This window comes from Volvox carteri, assembly GCF_000143455.1.
Source record: "Volvox carteri f. nagariensis unplaced genomic scaffold VOLCAscaffold_27, whole genome shotgun sequence".
NCBI classification, from domain to species: domain Eukaryota; kingdom Viridiplantae; phylum Chlorophyta; class Chlorophyceae; order Chlamydomonadales; family Volvocaceae; genus Volvox; species Volvox carteri.
The window spans coordinates 1,425,998-1,442,091 of NW_003307570.1; the positions used below are offsets into that span (position 1 = coordinate 1,425,998).

Consider the following 16,094-nt stretch of genomic DNA (forward strand, 5'->3'; position numbering starts at 1 on the left):
GCGCAATAGCCTCACAAGCTGCCAATTCACAAATCGAAAATTTTCCTTGACGACGTCCCACCGTGGCACCGGGCTGGAGCAGAGCTCGACATCCCGGGTAACGCAACATGCCCACCCACTTCCACTTCCCCATCCTCGATTCCATGCTCGTCCACCAGCCCGTCGTCATGCAAGGCTGCTCATTCAGCTGGTTCACCACGTACATGTACGACATGGGGGAGCAGCCAGCGTTCGCACTTGTTCGGCAGTCCCTATTCGTAACGGCATCCTCCACGTTGACGAGGCCGCCAAGCGAAACATTATTGCCAGCCAGTTCCAACGGCCCCGGAATCTCATCACGTGGATAACTTTGCTTACGAGATGGCGCGCCTGATCCTGATACTCGCTAACCAGGACCACCCGTTGCATCGGCTTCTGCGGACCAGCGATGAGATCTGCGTGCTGCAACCCGCCGCCCACTGGCCCTTCTGGCGGCCCCGCACATGCCCCCGTCACAGCGCATCTGGACAAATGTCCGAGACCTGCAACGCGCCTCCTTCCCTCCTCACCTCCTCACCTCCTCCCTCGCCCTTCCCACCTGCCCAACCGACCTTCCCCCTGCAGTTGTTCGAAACACAGCCGTCGGCATCTATGGAGAGCGTGCAGGTACTAAAGCAGCAGCCGGCATCCTCGCACAGCCTGGGAACATGGCCATGTACGGATGCGTCGACAAAGTTGTAGCCCCACGCCTCGGTTCCGTTGCATCAACAAATCCGGCAGCCCAAGCCACGAATGCATCAGTCTCAGTCTCAGTCTCAGTCTCACACGCAGCGGTCCCAACTTTTTCGGTACAGGTATAGATCCGAATGTACACGTCGGCCCTTTGTCAACGAACGCATAGCAACACATCTGCCGTTGCCTCCATATTGAGAGCGAGGAGACCAAAATATGATGTGTCTACTAAAGTGGAAAGGTGGAAGTGGTGGCCAGTAGTAACCAGCATGCCCCTTCACCAGGTGTGGCATCCCAGCAGACAGGAAGGGCACCATCCAACCGTTTTCTACCAACGCGGAACTGCAGGAGGATACCAGGGGAGATGTAGTCCATAAATATCCCACTAGCGGAAACGGAACCGCTAGTGGTTTCGTTGGAGATTACGCCGCCGGTGCACATCCAACTACCGGGGCAGCAAAGAAACACATCGTGATGTGCGCACATGTAACAGCCCGGTGGGGGGGGTTCCCTTGCAGGTATCCCCGGGCTTCCCCGCCGGGGCTTGGGAACCCCCCATGGGGCCCCATCACCACCACCACCGCCACAACCCAGTGCTGCGGGTTTGTGAAAAGCGGCCTTAGACTTGCTTGTGCTGGTGTGGCCGGTCTTAGGGCTCGATACAATACGGCGGATTGAACTGCAGCTGGGTGGTGGTAGGGGATACGTTGGGGCCTGATATTCTCCCCCGCAGCCTTTATCCTCCCGGCGTAGATCTAGAGTGGTGGCTCGGTTTGGTGTTTGCGGTCGGGGGGGTTCTGTCGGCTGGCGGGAGGGCCCCCGTGCCCTGCCGTGCTGCTGCGAGGTTTGCGAGAGAGCTGTGAGTGGTCCGAGGGGCTGTGGCTCCCGTGGCTTTGGTATCTAATAGCTATGGGTGCTCGTGGTTGGCTATCTCCCCCTCGTGACCATAATCCTGTTGGGGGCCTCACCCTTTTTGTAGACCGTGTTCAAGGGTTCTTAGGGCAGTCACCCTCGAAAGGCGATGAGGCGGAGCAGCTCAGTTGGGAAGACAAACCAATAATGAGCAAATGGAACACGCAGGGCAGAGCGTTAAAAGTCTCCCGGACCGCACTGTGCCTGGACGTTGAGGCCACATCCCACAGCTGCCGAGCAAAACCCCGGGCTGCATAGGGAAACGCATGAACACACATACACGTAACGTTTAGCCATATCCTTACAACAAAGCGCAAATAGTATATATCTCCAACACATAGCGTAGCTGGCAAACAAACACAAGACCGGAACACACGGCGTGTCGGACAGAACGCAGGCTTGGGTGTTAGAAGCCGTATTGCGTACCGCGCCAAGATCGAGAAGCAGCGTATAGACATGACTCACAAAACTTCCTCTCGGGCCGTCTCTCTGCCAATGCCAGAGTCGTTCTACATCCACAACCCTTATCGCTCCTCTCGACACGAATCTCTCTCCCGCCAAGAATAGCCTCTCGGTCATTGCATGTGAGCGAGCGCGCGGAGCAAGCACACACGCTCCATGCTATGCACTACCTGACCGCCACACAGAAAACAACACAGCACAACATTGTAAAAAAGCTGCCGTCTCAAGAACCTAGACCACGAAATCATTTACATATGGATGCCATACTTACGATGTCGCTGCCGCCTAGCACACGTCGTCTCACAGCCAGCCCGTTGGCCAATCTAAGCACTCGCGGAGCAGGAACCGGCGCTGGGCCTGACCTTACCGCTGCTCCTGCTCCTCCTCCTCCACCATCACCTGCCCTTCATCCTGTCCCTTCACTTCTTCCACCTCGTTACCCTCCGCTCCACCCCATCCCCTTCTCCTCCACATTATCCTGAACCGCCAAACCGAACAGCGAGGAGCCGCCTCAGGCCCGGGAACGCAAGGAGGGTGCGGAGTTCAGATGCGGACTCAGAAACGCAAATCTCATGCGGACTCAATACTCAGCTCTCAAACTTCACTCCACTCCACCTCACTCCATTCCGCCAAAGTGCGTCTGACAACCCCGCTGTGTAGTATTGCGTTGCGCTGCTCCTAGAGATCACAGCACCTTCTTGACGTCCCAGAAGTCGGGTCGCTCCTCCAGCACTGCCTTGGCCTTCTCAGGTGAAGTGACTGCCACCACTCGCCCAGCGGCGCCGCGGACGCACTCGATGGCTTCAGCGAAGGCTCTGAGGCAGCGGGTGCAGGGAAAGGAGGGGAAAGTGCACGGGGAAGATATTAAGAAAGTACACGCAGGGAAAGCGGTAACGTCTTTAGGGGAGAGACGGAATAGAGCGGGCGGAGACGTCTTTAGGTTTTCCAGAGATGAAGGCGTTGAATCGTATTCCATTCGTCCTAACGCGACCCGACTGAACTGTTGCCGCGCTCTGACAACAAACCCATTGCCATCCAATCGACCGGTACCTTCCGAACCTAAACCATTCCTTACCGCCTACTACCCACCATTCGATCCAACCCATCCAAACATCCCAACCCATCCAAACATCCCAACCCATCCAAACATCCCAACCCATCCAAACATCCCAACCCATCCACGCGACCATCGGGCCTTGTGAATTGGTTTCTTTATGCTACAGCCTAGCTACCCTTCTTTTCCCCTATACACCTCCCCTTAAGATCTCACCTAACATGTCGAAAACCTGAGCCCGTGTGGACCCAAAACCCATAAAATACAGCCTAGGAAACCCGCAAAGGCAAGCAGGCAAATCAACACAAAAACTATCCTCACGCCCGCCCGTCTGCGGCAGCAGTAGCAGCAGCGCGGCAACGGCGCCAACTCACTTGAAATCTTTGTTGGAGGTGCTCAGGATTTCGTCCCTGCGAATCTGGCGCTCTTCATCCGTCACCCCCAGCATGTGCCGTACGAGTGCTGAGTAGCCCTTAGCGTCAGGCAACTGGTAGGCGTCAATGTCGCCCATAGTGCCGATGATGGCCTGGCAGGAAGGGAGGGGGACGGGGAGGGAGGAGGAAAAGGGGGGACGAGGAAAAGGAGGGAAGAGGAGGGAGACGTACGGGGTCAGTGCTGTCACAGATGGGTCATATCGACGTTCCAACAAGTGTGAATAGAGTGATGATACACACCTCTATATAGGAGGGGAACCCTGGGGAGGGGGCTGGACGGTTGGAGCTTATTAAGGCAATTAGGATGCCGGTGTGGTGGTACCGTGCGCGGTCTCCTCCAAAGCACAGTTACCGGGGACAGCCTATGGAGCGGATCAGAAAGCCCAGCTGCAAGCATTTGCTAAGTACACCAGCCGCAGAGCGAAGGGGCCTTAGGAAGCTCTTGTTGCAGAGCCCCAGCTGGCAGTTTTCCTGCTGTCCTTGCTGATGGCAATTATATATTGCCTTGACAGGTACCTAGATACAGGTCAGCTTAGCCGTCGTGCTGCTCCACCGCAAGCGGATCTACGGACTCTATAGGGTTTCCATAAGCGGGAGCGGACGCAGTATTACGCCCTAATCTCCCGGACTCCCTAAAAAAATAAAACATGCCTTGCCTATCCGACAGGACAACAACACAAAGAGACTTCGGGAGGGAGAACCGACAGAACCGCATTGGTGTATTTGCATGTCGCCCGTGTCGTACCTTGGTCAGCTCGTCCTTGGTCAGTTGTAGAGAGCGCAGGTAGTCGGCGGAGCCGTCGTACGCCTCCAGCGTGTCGAGCAGGTTGGGATCCCTGTAGGCATATGTGGCCCATGGGTCGGTGAGCGGTGAGCGGAATGGAGATCCGCCAAGATTGCCGTCGCACTCTTACAGACACACACGCACGAACTGCTGCGTTCGCTTCCATTACATTTACGCTTTCTTCCAAACTTTATGCGTTGTAGTACTTTGTGGTCTACTTGCAGGCGGCGCTTTAACTAGTTTTAGTGTAAGCGTCTTCGATTATTAAATTGTATTGGCACAGCACAGACGCAACGTTAGCAATTTCATCAGGCATTATAGGCATTATACATACATGCGGACGTACATTCGCACGCACATGGGTACGTGAACGCGGGGTCGGCATACACACCACCACCATTGTAGCCACCGAACCCCCCACGATATCCGACGTCTCATGTAACACACAAAACATCTCCACACGAAGTTCCATACCTGTACGACATGTACGTGAACATGCCCGAATGCGAATCGAAGGAGCAGAATCCTCCGTACGCTCCTCCCACGACTCGCACGCGGTCCCAAAGCCACGTGTTGCCCAGGTACTTCTCCACCACGTAGGCACTGCCGTTGAGCTCGTAGCCCGCATCCAAGAACAAGTTGGCGCCCTTGGCCACGTAGTTAACCTGCCGAGGATAGGAGGACGGTTAAGACGAAGGGAGGATAAAGAAGGCGGAGTTGGAGGAGGAGGCATGGTTGTGGTAGGTGGGGGGAAATCAGGGAAGAACATTCGAGTCATGGAGTTTATGATTTTGAGAGAAAAGAGGTAACGACAACCTTTGGTCCACCAGACCCTCGGATCAACCACGGTGTAACCAAAATCGCAGTCCCATGCACGCACACGAAACACACTGACGCATCCCATCCCACCCCATCCCATCCCACCCACCCCAGCTCCATGCAAGTCACACATCCCCCCGGTGACCCCACACATGGGGTTAAGACGAACCACCACTGGCGAGTGAAGCACGTGGGGGATTCCCCGGTCCGCAACCCCGCTTACTTGCGTCGGCACGCACAGCGCCTCGTTGGTCCGGGGCAGCAGCAAGGAGCTGGTCAAGGATTGTGAGGAGAGGGCGGCCGAGGACGCGGGCAGGGCCGACAGGAAGTCCGACACGGGGCCCTCCGCAGCGGCCAGCGTGGCGGAGTCGGCCGTCATGTTGACGATAGCGCCGTTCCTGTTGGTGTTAGAAATTACAGGTGTGTGCGTTGTGGAGCGAAGAGGGAAAGCAGGGTTACAGAGTGCGGGAAAAGAAAGGAGATGAAGGCGGGAAAGTGGGAGCAGCTGAAAGAAGAAGCTGAGAGGGCGGGTAGGATGGGGGAAAGGGAAGGAAGCCAGACGACCCCAAACGAGGAGGCTGAGGAGGGAGCCCCATTCCCAACCCAATCCCTGGTCCACACACCTTTGCAGCAGAGCCGAGCGAATGGCCTCGAGGTCGGACTTGATCTCCTGCAGACCGAAATCAAGGGGCGAGTTTGATTGAAGGAGGTAAAGGGGTGGGGGCTCTGTGGGGGAACAGTTGAGGTTGGCGGGCGTGAAGTGTCGGGGTCCGAATTGAGGGGTAGAATGATGGGGAGGAGGAGGGGGAGTTGGGACCAGAACAGGTGAGGGGTCTTTCTCCATGGGAGGAGAGGGCTCGGGAGGGGAGAAGAACAGATGAAGTAGACGCGCGGTTACGGGTACCATTACCCAGGAGAGGAGAAAGAGGCATGGACATGAACAGGGGCATGAAGATTGAGATGTGAAGGACGGTGCCGCCGTGTCACATTCCGTAGCTAGCGCGTTCTCACCTGCCAGCCGTCATCCGTCTCGATCTTCTTGGCAAGGCCGCGGATGAACTCCAAGTACGACAGGCCGCCCATGGTTTCGGAGAGGACACCCGCCAGGCCGCGCTGCGCCGCCAGCCGCTTGCCCGCGTACGAGTGCCCGCCCGAGATGATGCCTGTGCCACAACCGCAATGACGACCACAACCACCACTTCAATTTACGTCGCCATGGCCACCGCCGCCACCGTTATCGGCAGTACGGCACCTTCGACCCCGTCGCCGCCTCACCCCCCCCTCTCCCCCACACACAAAAAAAAGCTTCAAAACGGGGAACCTCTCCTTCCCTCTTTCCCTCCCTCGCTCTCACCACTCTCCATGGATGCCTTGGTCTCCGCCACCATTTGCGTAAACCGCTGCCTGTCATCCAGTCGGGCGGTCAGCAGGATATCCCGCATCAGGTCCAGCATATCACCGAACTTGCCGCTCATGGCCTTGCCGCGGACCTGTGAGCTCACAGAACGAGGCGGGTGAGGCGGGTGAGGCAGGGTGGTAGGTAACGAATAGAGAAGAAAGAAAGAAAAACGCATCGACTGGAGGATTGGGGATAATGACCTCGCTCTCACTCCTCACCGCTGCCCTCCCCATTCTCCACACCCCCATTCTCCACACCCCCATTCTCCACACCTCAATTTTCCACACCCCCATTCTCCACACCCCAATTCTCCACACCCCAATTCTCCACACCCCAATTCCCACCATGATATACGCCACGGGCTGCTCCTTGCCTCTCACAGCCGAGGTGAAAGGATAGATGGAGATGCCGCCGGTCTTGCGACCGATGCGCTCCGTCAGCTCGACGAAGCTCTCGCTGCTGGTGCCCATCTGGGTCAGGCTGCGACAGAACAAGGGGACCAGCGGCAGCAGGCGGGAGGGAACCGGGCGCAGGTCGAAGGCGGCCTGCAAGGATAGGCAAGGGGGGTAGGGCAGGGAAGGCCATGGAAGGGGATGGGAGATGAGAGTTGGGATAAGTTCGGAGGTTAGAGAATTTCGCGTGTAAAAAGGAAACCACCGCAGTGAGTGCTTAGGCAGGCACGAAGATAAAAGGGGGTAGCAGCTCCAGGAGAGTTCCGCAAACGCGAAAGGGGCCTCCGGGATTTATCTGGGTCCGGCCGGTCTAGGGTTTTCCTTTCAACCCGCACATTCTCGACCTCCCACCCTTTTCATTAAAGGGTGGCCCCCTTCTTACCCCTTCCTCGTTCATGTCCTGGTCTTGCCTGGTCAAGGTCTTCCATCCCCCATTTGCTCCCGTCACTCTCCTCCATTTTCCCGATCGCCTCGTCGTCTACCCAACTATTCCTCGTCTACCCAACTACTCCTCGTCTACCCAACTACTCCTCGTCTACCCAACTACTCCTACCTCAAGGTACAGCACCGCGTTGGTGAAGAGGTCATGTGCCAGCAAAGTGGCGCCATCAGCCAGGGCCTTAGAGGATGTGGGCACCTTGGTAATCGTGGGGGGAATGTCGGACAGCTGCGAAAGAGGGAGTTGTAGAGGAGGAGGAGCGATGAGGTTACTGCGGGGACACCGGGCGGTGCACTCCACAGGAGTTTGCTGGTCGGCTGCCAAGACAAATCAGCATGCCGCTTTTGCTGGGGCCGTTATAATTTGCGTGAGGATGAAGAACAACAAAGATCCCTTCCCTTTCCTTTCCTTTCCTTCCCTTCGCCGGATAAATGAAACTGTCCCCCTCTCCCATCATTCCTCTTGCCTCGGCACCCTAACAGCGGCAGCAAAACACACGACCGCTGGGTGTACGCCAACTGGTGCGGGCCGCACCCCTGCTCAAGCCTTAAGCCCCAAGTCCCAGTTTACGTCTGAGTCTAGGAAATCTTCACCTAACACTTCCAATCACCGCCTCCTTTCCCTGCTCTCCGAGGCCAGTGGTTCTTCCCACCTGCAGTGCGGGGATGCACGCCAGCGCCTCGGGCGGGTCGGGAGTCTCCTGGAGCTCCTTGAGCGCGGATGTGTTCTCAACCACAGCCTCGAGCTGGTCAAGGACACAGACCAGGGGCATAACGGAGGAAATAAATTAGAGATCGGCCATGAGCAGATCAGATATATAGAAATATATGGGGAACGTAATTTGGAGGTAGCTCGATGTAGGCAGGTCGGGGCCGGAGCAGAGACAGAGCAGATGGCGAGGGTAAAGTACATCAACAAAATTTCCAGGCAGGTGCAGGACAACAAGTAATTTCGCTGGCAACGTGGAATCCCCAGCCTGCTGGGCCCCCTACCGACCTACCTGACTCACGACTGGGAACATGCGCGCGCACGCACTCGGCACCTTTCCCCCCGCCCCTCGTCGTGGCACAACCCCTTCAACAATACCCGATACCATACAAGTAGCCATCTCATCATTTACACTCATTGACATACATTAACATGAGCACGCCGTCCTCACACGCACACATCTTTTGTCATTCCCTTTGTGACACCCTTCTCACCTGCTCATCCTGCATGGTTCCCCTGACCGCCTCCAGCCGCGCCCGTTCCTTGGCCTCCGTGGCCGCTGCCAGCGCGGGGTCGGGCAGCAGCTGTACGGTCACCCGGTGCCGGTTGTCCAGAAGGAAGGAGCGGATGAGGGGACCGAAAACGTCCTGACCGGATGCCAGCTTGGACTTGAAAGAGGACAGAGCGTCCTCCCACTGCCGAGGTGGTATGTGGTCGTGGCAGTGTTGTGTTCGTGTGTGGGTGTATGGATGTGTGGGTGGGGAAAGGCACGGCCCGCGGCAATTGGGAATGTAGAGAAGTTAGTAGAGGCCAGGAAGCCAGGAGGTTGCGAGTATCGACCGATGGATTGGAAACATGATCTCGACGAGGGTCGATGGGTTGAGTTTTGGGATTTTGGGGTTACGGGGGGGGGTCCGATTTTCGTGTGTTTTCAATTTTTGCAGTTTTCAACATTGAGGATCTGGGTAACAGCTCCCCCACCTGAAAACGGGGAAATAAGGGGAAATCTGAAGCTGGCATTACGGATCGGTGTCAAAACTATTCCAGACCAGACCAGACCACACCGCCATGTAGGCCCCCTCTCAGACCGACCATCCTCCTCCAACGGTGCAGATACCTGCCATCCTCTCCCTCCCGCCTCTCCCCTCCCCTCCTCCCTCCCCTTTTGCCCACCTGCATTTGCGTGAACGGGTCCCGGTCGTAGATCCACGCGCCCACGGCCCGCAGCATGAGTGACAGCCCCCGCGGGAACGACCCGGTGTTGTTTTCCCGCAGGCTGAACTCGATGGTGTTCACTGCAGCCTCGATGGCCGAGGCGGAGAACCCGCTGACGGCCAGCTCCTCCAGCTTGGAGGTGATCAGCGCCTCCACCTGCGTGAAATCGCCAGGAGGGAGGAGAGGGTTAGGACGCGGGGAAGGCAAGGAAAAAACGCAGGCGGAGGAAGGGAAGGGAAGGGAAGGGCGAGCAGAGTTACATGCAAAGTCAAGGAAACAACTGCCGAGGACATCAAAAGAGACGGGTGAGAAAGGGGCCGAACTAAGGAACAGAGACTTCGCATGAAGGAGGCCCCAGGAGGTCCGTCCATGCACTTTATTATTACCCGCCGGGTCCCTCGGCCCTTGGTCGCGTCTGCGTAGCGCGCGTGCGGCCCAGAACAACTAAAAGGGGATCACAGACTTCACAGCTATCAGCCTTACCTTATCCGCATCCGCGGGGTCGACCCCCTTGAGACCCAGCGTGAAGCAGGGTTGTTTGAGGTCGTCATCCACGCCGCCTCCGATCACCGCCGCGCCCAGCCGGCTGTCATTAAGGGCCTTACGCAGGGGGGCGGCGGGGGTACCCAGCATCAGGTAGTCCAGGAAGCCCAGGGCCAGCTCCGTCTCCACGTCGAGGGGGGTGTCGGACAGCACCCAGCTCACGCCCACGTAGGCCTGGACAACCGCATGACCGTGTGCGTTCAAATGTGTTGTAATGCGTGCTTGGTGGAGTGAAAGGGTGGGGGAAACATATACAAAAGGTCTCCAGCAAAACATCTTGCCGACACCCAGGGTATCAGCTGCCCTAGTATGTATGTGTGTGCGCGTGGAGTGGTGATATGCCAGGACTTGTAGATATGACGCACGGGGTTGTGGGTGGAGAGAAACCCGTTAGCACACAGGCAACTATCCGAGCACTGGCGATGAATACCGTCGACACTCCTAACCCCCCACAATCATTAAACCTCCATTAAACCCTCCTTCTCTCCCCCCCGGCTCCTACCCACCTTCTGCTCGCCCTCCTCGCCGTCACCCGCAGCATAGTGCTCGGTAACCCGGCGCGGCGTGTGCATCAGCTTCTGCGGGGCGTAGGAAAGCGGGTGGACTTTGAAAAAATAGGGGTATTACAACACACACACACATACAGGCATGCACACACGTACCAGACACACAAACAAAGATCTCGGTGCAACGCGGAAAGTCGCCAAGACAGCGAATACGTCATCTCGCTCCAAACTACTAAACCTTTATGTCACATGAAGCTCGGTTCCCACAGGGCCGGTAATGCTGCCACTGTGCTCTGCGCACAGCAACCCTCTAAAATGCACCTGCCGAGACACCAGCTGGGCGCCCACTCTTGTCAATTATTTTACTATGATAGCTTATCCCTAGGAGATATCCTAGGAGGTTTTAAGAGCAGCACCGAGGGCCCCGAGCACCTACACAGGCAGCAGGTAATAACCCAGCAGGTTTCTTGCGACCGCTTGCAGGGAGAGGATTGTGATATGCTGTGAGCCCCGCGCCCTGCCTGCCCAGCCTACCTGCGTCTCCACGCTGCTGTCCACCTCCCTGCGCTCGAACTCGGACAGGTAGGCGTCCAGCAGCGCCAGTCGCTTAACCGGGTCATCATCACCGTAGAACCAGAACCTAAGGGGCGGCAGGAGAGGAGGGCGGTAAGACGAACCACGAGCGAGTGAAGCTGCTGCCAAGGAAAGAGGAAGAGAGGGGGAGGTAAGACGAACCGCTGACGAATGAAGCAGATACCAGAGAAAGACGGATGGACCAGGAGGCAGCAGAGGTGGGAACAGGGGAATGGGGTGGGTCACGGTGTGTGGGGTGGGAGGGTTGGTGGGGGGGGGAAAGACGAACCACACGCGATTGAAGCTGCTGCCAGGGCAAGATAGTAGCAAGTAGTGGGGGGTGGGGGGTGGGAGGGAGGGCGTGAGGACAAGCAAGCAAGGACAACATGGCAGCGCGGGTGGTTGGGGCTCCAATCCCTGAGGATGTGTGCGGGAAAGCGTATCCGCGTGAGTGTGCTTGCGCGCGCGCACGTGTGTGTGTATGTATGTCGGAGAGAGAACGCAAGCGTATTCCCATCAAAAGTATGAAAGAGATGGGCACGCACGCACGCACCGTCATCCCGCCCCTTAAGCCCCCGCTTTCATGTGCCCCAAACCCTTAAACCCCCTCCCCTGCCCCCCTCTCCTATCTCCATATACCACCACTAACAGCAGCAGCAGCAACACCACCACCAACAACACAGTCCCAAGCCGCCCCGCGCCTCCCCTCACCTGGCGTTGGAGGGATGGTAGTACTTGGCATGGAACTGCTGGAACTGCTCAAAGGTCAGATCGGGGATTACCTCGGGGTCACCACCGCTGTCGTGTCTGCAAGAGAGAGAGAGAAGGGGGGAGGTCACAATAATACATACAAGAAAGCAAAGGATCAGCTGCCGACACGTCCATTACGAGCCGGGGGAAGACATGGGCTTTCTTCAGCGCTTATGGGAGGGAGGAGGAGGAAGAGGAAAACCCAAGGGGGAAAGGGCCGGGGAAGCGGAGACGCAAACCGGGTCCCAAAGACGTGGTCGTCACCCCCCCTGGTTCCTTCCGAGCACTTCCCCCCCCAAAAGGTTCAGCAGGCGGTTAGGTAACGCTTGTCCCAAACCCCTGCCACACAAGACACACATATAAAAACACCGCGAACACGGGCACTTCAAGGCCCTCAACCAACCCAGTCGCCGAGTGCGTCCCTCTTCAGGGACGCCCCCTTTCCCCCCTTCACCCCCTCACTCACCGGTAGGTGTTGTCCGGGAACAGCGCCTGCTGCACGATGCGGTAGAACCTCGAGTCGGGGGAGGAGTAGACGCCCTTCATCTCATTGAACACCACACCTTTGAAGGTCAGGGGCTCCTGACGGGGGGAGGGGAAATGTACGACACACCGTACAAGCCATATGGACAGCAAGCGGCAGCGAAATAGAGGGAAAGAAGTGTTTAAGGAGAGCAGCCTGGGACAGAGGTACAAGCGGGGTAACAGGCAACGTGAGACTTCTACGGCAGAAAGGCGGTTGCAGTTGCAGTTGCAGTTGGCTGGGGCTCGGAAGGAGACGTTACGACACTTCGATTCAGGAAAGCGGCGACCGTGATACTTGACTTGGCCCAGCACCTCGTTGTCACAGGCCGACCCTCGGGTCAGTTGGGGCATCTCATTCCCCAACCCATTCCCTCTCCCCCGCCACACCGTTTCCGGTTTCATTTAGCAGGTTGCTCGCTCATTCCCCACGCCACATTAACACACACTCTTACTTGTGCGGGGCCCCCGTACAAACATATATACATGGACACATGCAGAGCTCTCACGGCACAGAACCAAACAGACAAACAGACAGACGGGACAAACAGGCAGGAAGACACACCTCCTTGCTGTCGAGCTCGAAGTGCCAGCCCTCCTGCTCGAACACTCGTCGGTCGGACACACAGCGCGGGTGGAACACGGCGTCCAGGTACACATCCACCAGGTTGTAAAAATCCTGATGAGGAAGGCCAGGCGCGGGCGGGGCGTGAGTGCGAGTGTGCGAGTGTGCGCGTATGCGTGTGTAGTATAGAGGTTAAGACAGGGCAGGTGCGGAAAGCGGGTGGCAGGTGGCAATTAAGTGAATCCAGTTGAGAAGGGGGAAAAGCTGGCAGCGGAGAGAAGCGTCAGGGAAGAGGGGGTGGGCAGCAACAGGCAGGGGTGGCAAGGAAATCCCCCACCACCTCCACAACCACCACCCACACCGCACATGCTCATACCATCACCAACCCCCTCACCTGCGTGTTTGTGGACGCCACTGGGTAGCAGGTGCGGTCGGGGTAGGTGAAGGCGTTCAAGAAGGTGTTCAGGGAGCTCTTCATCAGCTCGACAAAAGGCTCCTGTGGGGCAGCACCAGGACGAGGAGGGGGAGGGGGAGGGGGAGGGGGAAAGACGAACCACGAACGAGGGGAGGGGGATGAGAAGCAGCAGACGGGCAAGGAGAACAAAAGAGAATCAGTGATGGTGGCTATGGTACTTGGGAAGAACGGGGACTGTTGACTCAGGAGCCTGGATGCTTGCCATGCAAAACCTGTTATGCCGCTGCTGCAAGAGTCCAGTTCAACGATACATGGATGCATGTGTAGCGGCGATTAAGCCGCGGGCACGGGGAGTTCCAAGCGAGGGGGTCAAGGATGAGAGGAATGAGCCGCTGTGGGGGCTCAGTGGGTGGTCTCGCAGACACCCCAGTATACGGGGTGACTGGGTGGACTGGCTGGGGGCCCCGTCGCTGACACGACAGACAGACACATACACAGACACACACATACGCATCTGAAGACCCCCGTCTTACCCTCCAAGTGTTGTTGGCACGATGGCCTCCATGGCCCAACTTAAGCAAAGCCCTTCACGCAACGCACCTTTATGGGGTACTTCCTGCTGCCGCACAGCACGCTGTGTTCGAGGATGTGGGGGATACCCGTGGAGTCGTCCACCGGCGTGCGCAACACCACACCGAACGTCTTGTTCAAGTCGCTGTTCAACACACTGATCAGCTCGGCGCCTGGCCGGGTGCAAGGAAGGTTAAGATACGCAAAACGCAAATAGGAATTATCTATGAATGCACACACATACACTTTGCATACACAGCACCAGCAGCAAAGGTATGACGCAGTATAGTGTTGGCTTGAGCGGCGGGGAAGAGGGCTGGGAGAGAGCTAAAGCGGGGAGTGAACCGAAGGGCTTGGAGCTTAGGACGATAGATCCACCCTCGACGGGCTCTCATGACCACGCGGATTGCCGAGATCCACCGGAAGGAGAGGGCGAGCAGAAGTTTCCGCAAAGACATGTACAGAACACCTGCTGTTGGTGTTTTTGTTATTGCAGGTCGTAAGGGCAGTGGAGCTTTTGACGCCGCAAGAACGCCGTAACTCAACATCAAAGTGCCGTTTCGTGTGACAGCGTAACGGAGGGTGAGGGTTATGTTGCGTAGAGGGATGGGCATAGGGTGTACGACGGCACCCAAGCGGCGGACAGATGCCCGACAGAACCCCAGCCAGGCGATGGCGATGGTTGTGGCAGCCGCGGTGACATACGGAACCACGGACGTCCATGACGCATGGCCAGGAAAGTGCAGGAATAATGATAACAGCTTCGCCGCTTCCTCACCCGTCTTGTCGTGCTTGTACAGCAGAACATGACTGCCGTACTCTTTGACGTATTGCTGGCGCTGCAGCGTGAAGCCGTGGGCCTTCTCCACAATGGCGACGGGGACGGCGGCGGCGGTGGCGGCTGCCGAGGCCACCGCAGGAGCGGCAGTCGCTAGGGCCCGGAAGGGCTGCCGACCCAGCGTACCGCCTGTGTGCGTATATGTGGGCGTGTGTGGGGTGGGGTGGGGGGGCGCAATCATATGCAAGAAGCCAGAATCAAATTTGTAAGTTTGGAGAGCCGGGCACACAGACATGCAGGCTGCAGGATGGGCAAGAAGGAAAGAATCAACCGCTGCCGCCCCAGATGAACAACTAGCTACTGTCCAAAAGGATGATGCAATCGGCCAAAACTCCTTATGTTCGGGCAGGCGTGGCAGGTTCTGCAGGGATAGACAAATGATGAAGGTACTCCTTTCCTTCCTCAGCTCCGTAATCCCCTTCCCTCATCACTGAGAGTACGACAATGCTGTGGGGCGCTGCGTGCAGAAAACGAGGAAGGCGGCTGAGGGACGAACAGCAACACTGCGTTGGGCTGCCGGGGAAAGGACATCCATTGCGGATTGCGGGATAAGACGAACCACTGGCGAATGAAGCGAGCGAAGCAAATGCCAGAGATACTGCGGCAATGCGGGATATAGACTGATGTGACGCGCGGTGCCGATTTTGGTTGGGCGAGCTAGTGTCTGTTGAGTGGGTTAGCGACGTCCATGGCGTAGTGGTGATCTGAGCAGGTGAAGAACTCTTGCAGGCAGTAGTATTAGCGTGTGGCGGCAAAGGATGGGGCTGCTACTGCCGGTGCCGTCGCTGCTCCTGTGACTGTCATCCATGCGCTATTATCCTTAAAAAAACCCTCCTCAAGGAACAGGAGGACATACACGCCATGTTCCCGCCTTCTCCCCTGGACTATTCGATTGGTTCAGCTAGTTCCGGGCAGCCAAACCAGCGGCGGCCATGAAGCCGACGACGACGAAGAACGAACAAGAACGGGAGAACAAAAACGGGAAGTAAGTAAAGATTGATGGCCGCCTCCTCCCAGCACCTCCTTCGTCGGCTGGTGTGACTGTCGCGTGTGTGTGGCCTTGGACGTGCCTGGATTCCTCAGGGTAGTATGGTAGTGGTGGTACAGCCGTGGAAGAATCCCCTCGCGCCGCATGCATGCATACATGCATGCATGTCAACCAATGGCAATCCCATTTCCAAGGGCAATGCCCACCGAGGGACGCATCCGTCCTAGCTAGAGCGCTCGCTGAGAACTAAGCGGCCAAGCCGTAAGAGTCCCCTAATCCCGTTCCTACACGTGGCTAGAATCTACGGCATGGCTGCGGCCCTACTCAGCCGTGACCCACATCGTCCATGACCCAGATCAGATTATGAACCGGTACCGGGTTGAGACCTACCTGGCACGCGGCGGAGCGCTGGCGCCATCAGCGGCGATGCGGCAA

The 16,094-nt window shown here is 57.4% G+C and overlaps 1 protein-coding gene across 1 annotated transcript; it reads right to left on the minus strand.

Moving 5' to 3' along the window:
- Positions 1 to 2,711: 2,711 nt before the first annotated feature.
- Positions 2,712 to 14,852, minus strand: VOLCADRAFT_81738 (uncharacterized protein; the record flags this gene model as incomplete). Its single annotated transcript, XM_002952093.1, has 22 exons — positions 2,712 to 2,900; positions 3,514 to 3,665; positions 4,319 to 4,409; positions 4,832 to 5,022; positions 5,400 to 5,574; positions 5,800 to 5,846; positions 6,188 to 6,339; positions 6,531 to 6,666; positions 6,920 to 7,120; positions 7,581 to 7,694; positions 8,119 to 8,211; positions 8,669 to 8,869; positions 9,348 to 9,545; positions 9,873 to 10,106; positions 10,439 to 10,510; positions 10,973 to 11,078; positions 11,723 to 11,818; positions 12,228 to 12,343; positions 12,849 to 12,962; positions 13,243 to 13,344; positions 13,864 to 14,006; positions 14,612 to 14,852. 22 exons carry the CDS (start codon positions 14,850 to 14,852, stop codon positions 2,771 to 2,773), a joined length of 3,105 nt encoding a protein of 1,034 aa, XP_002952139.1. The 3' UTR covers positions 2,712 to 2,770.
- Positions 14,853 to 16,094: the final 1,242 nt, after the last annotated feature.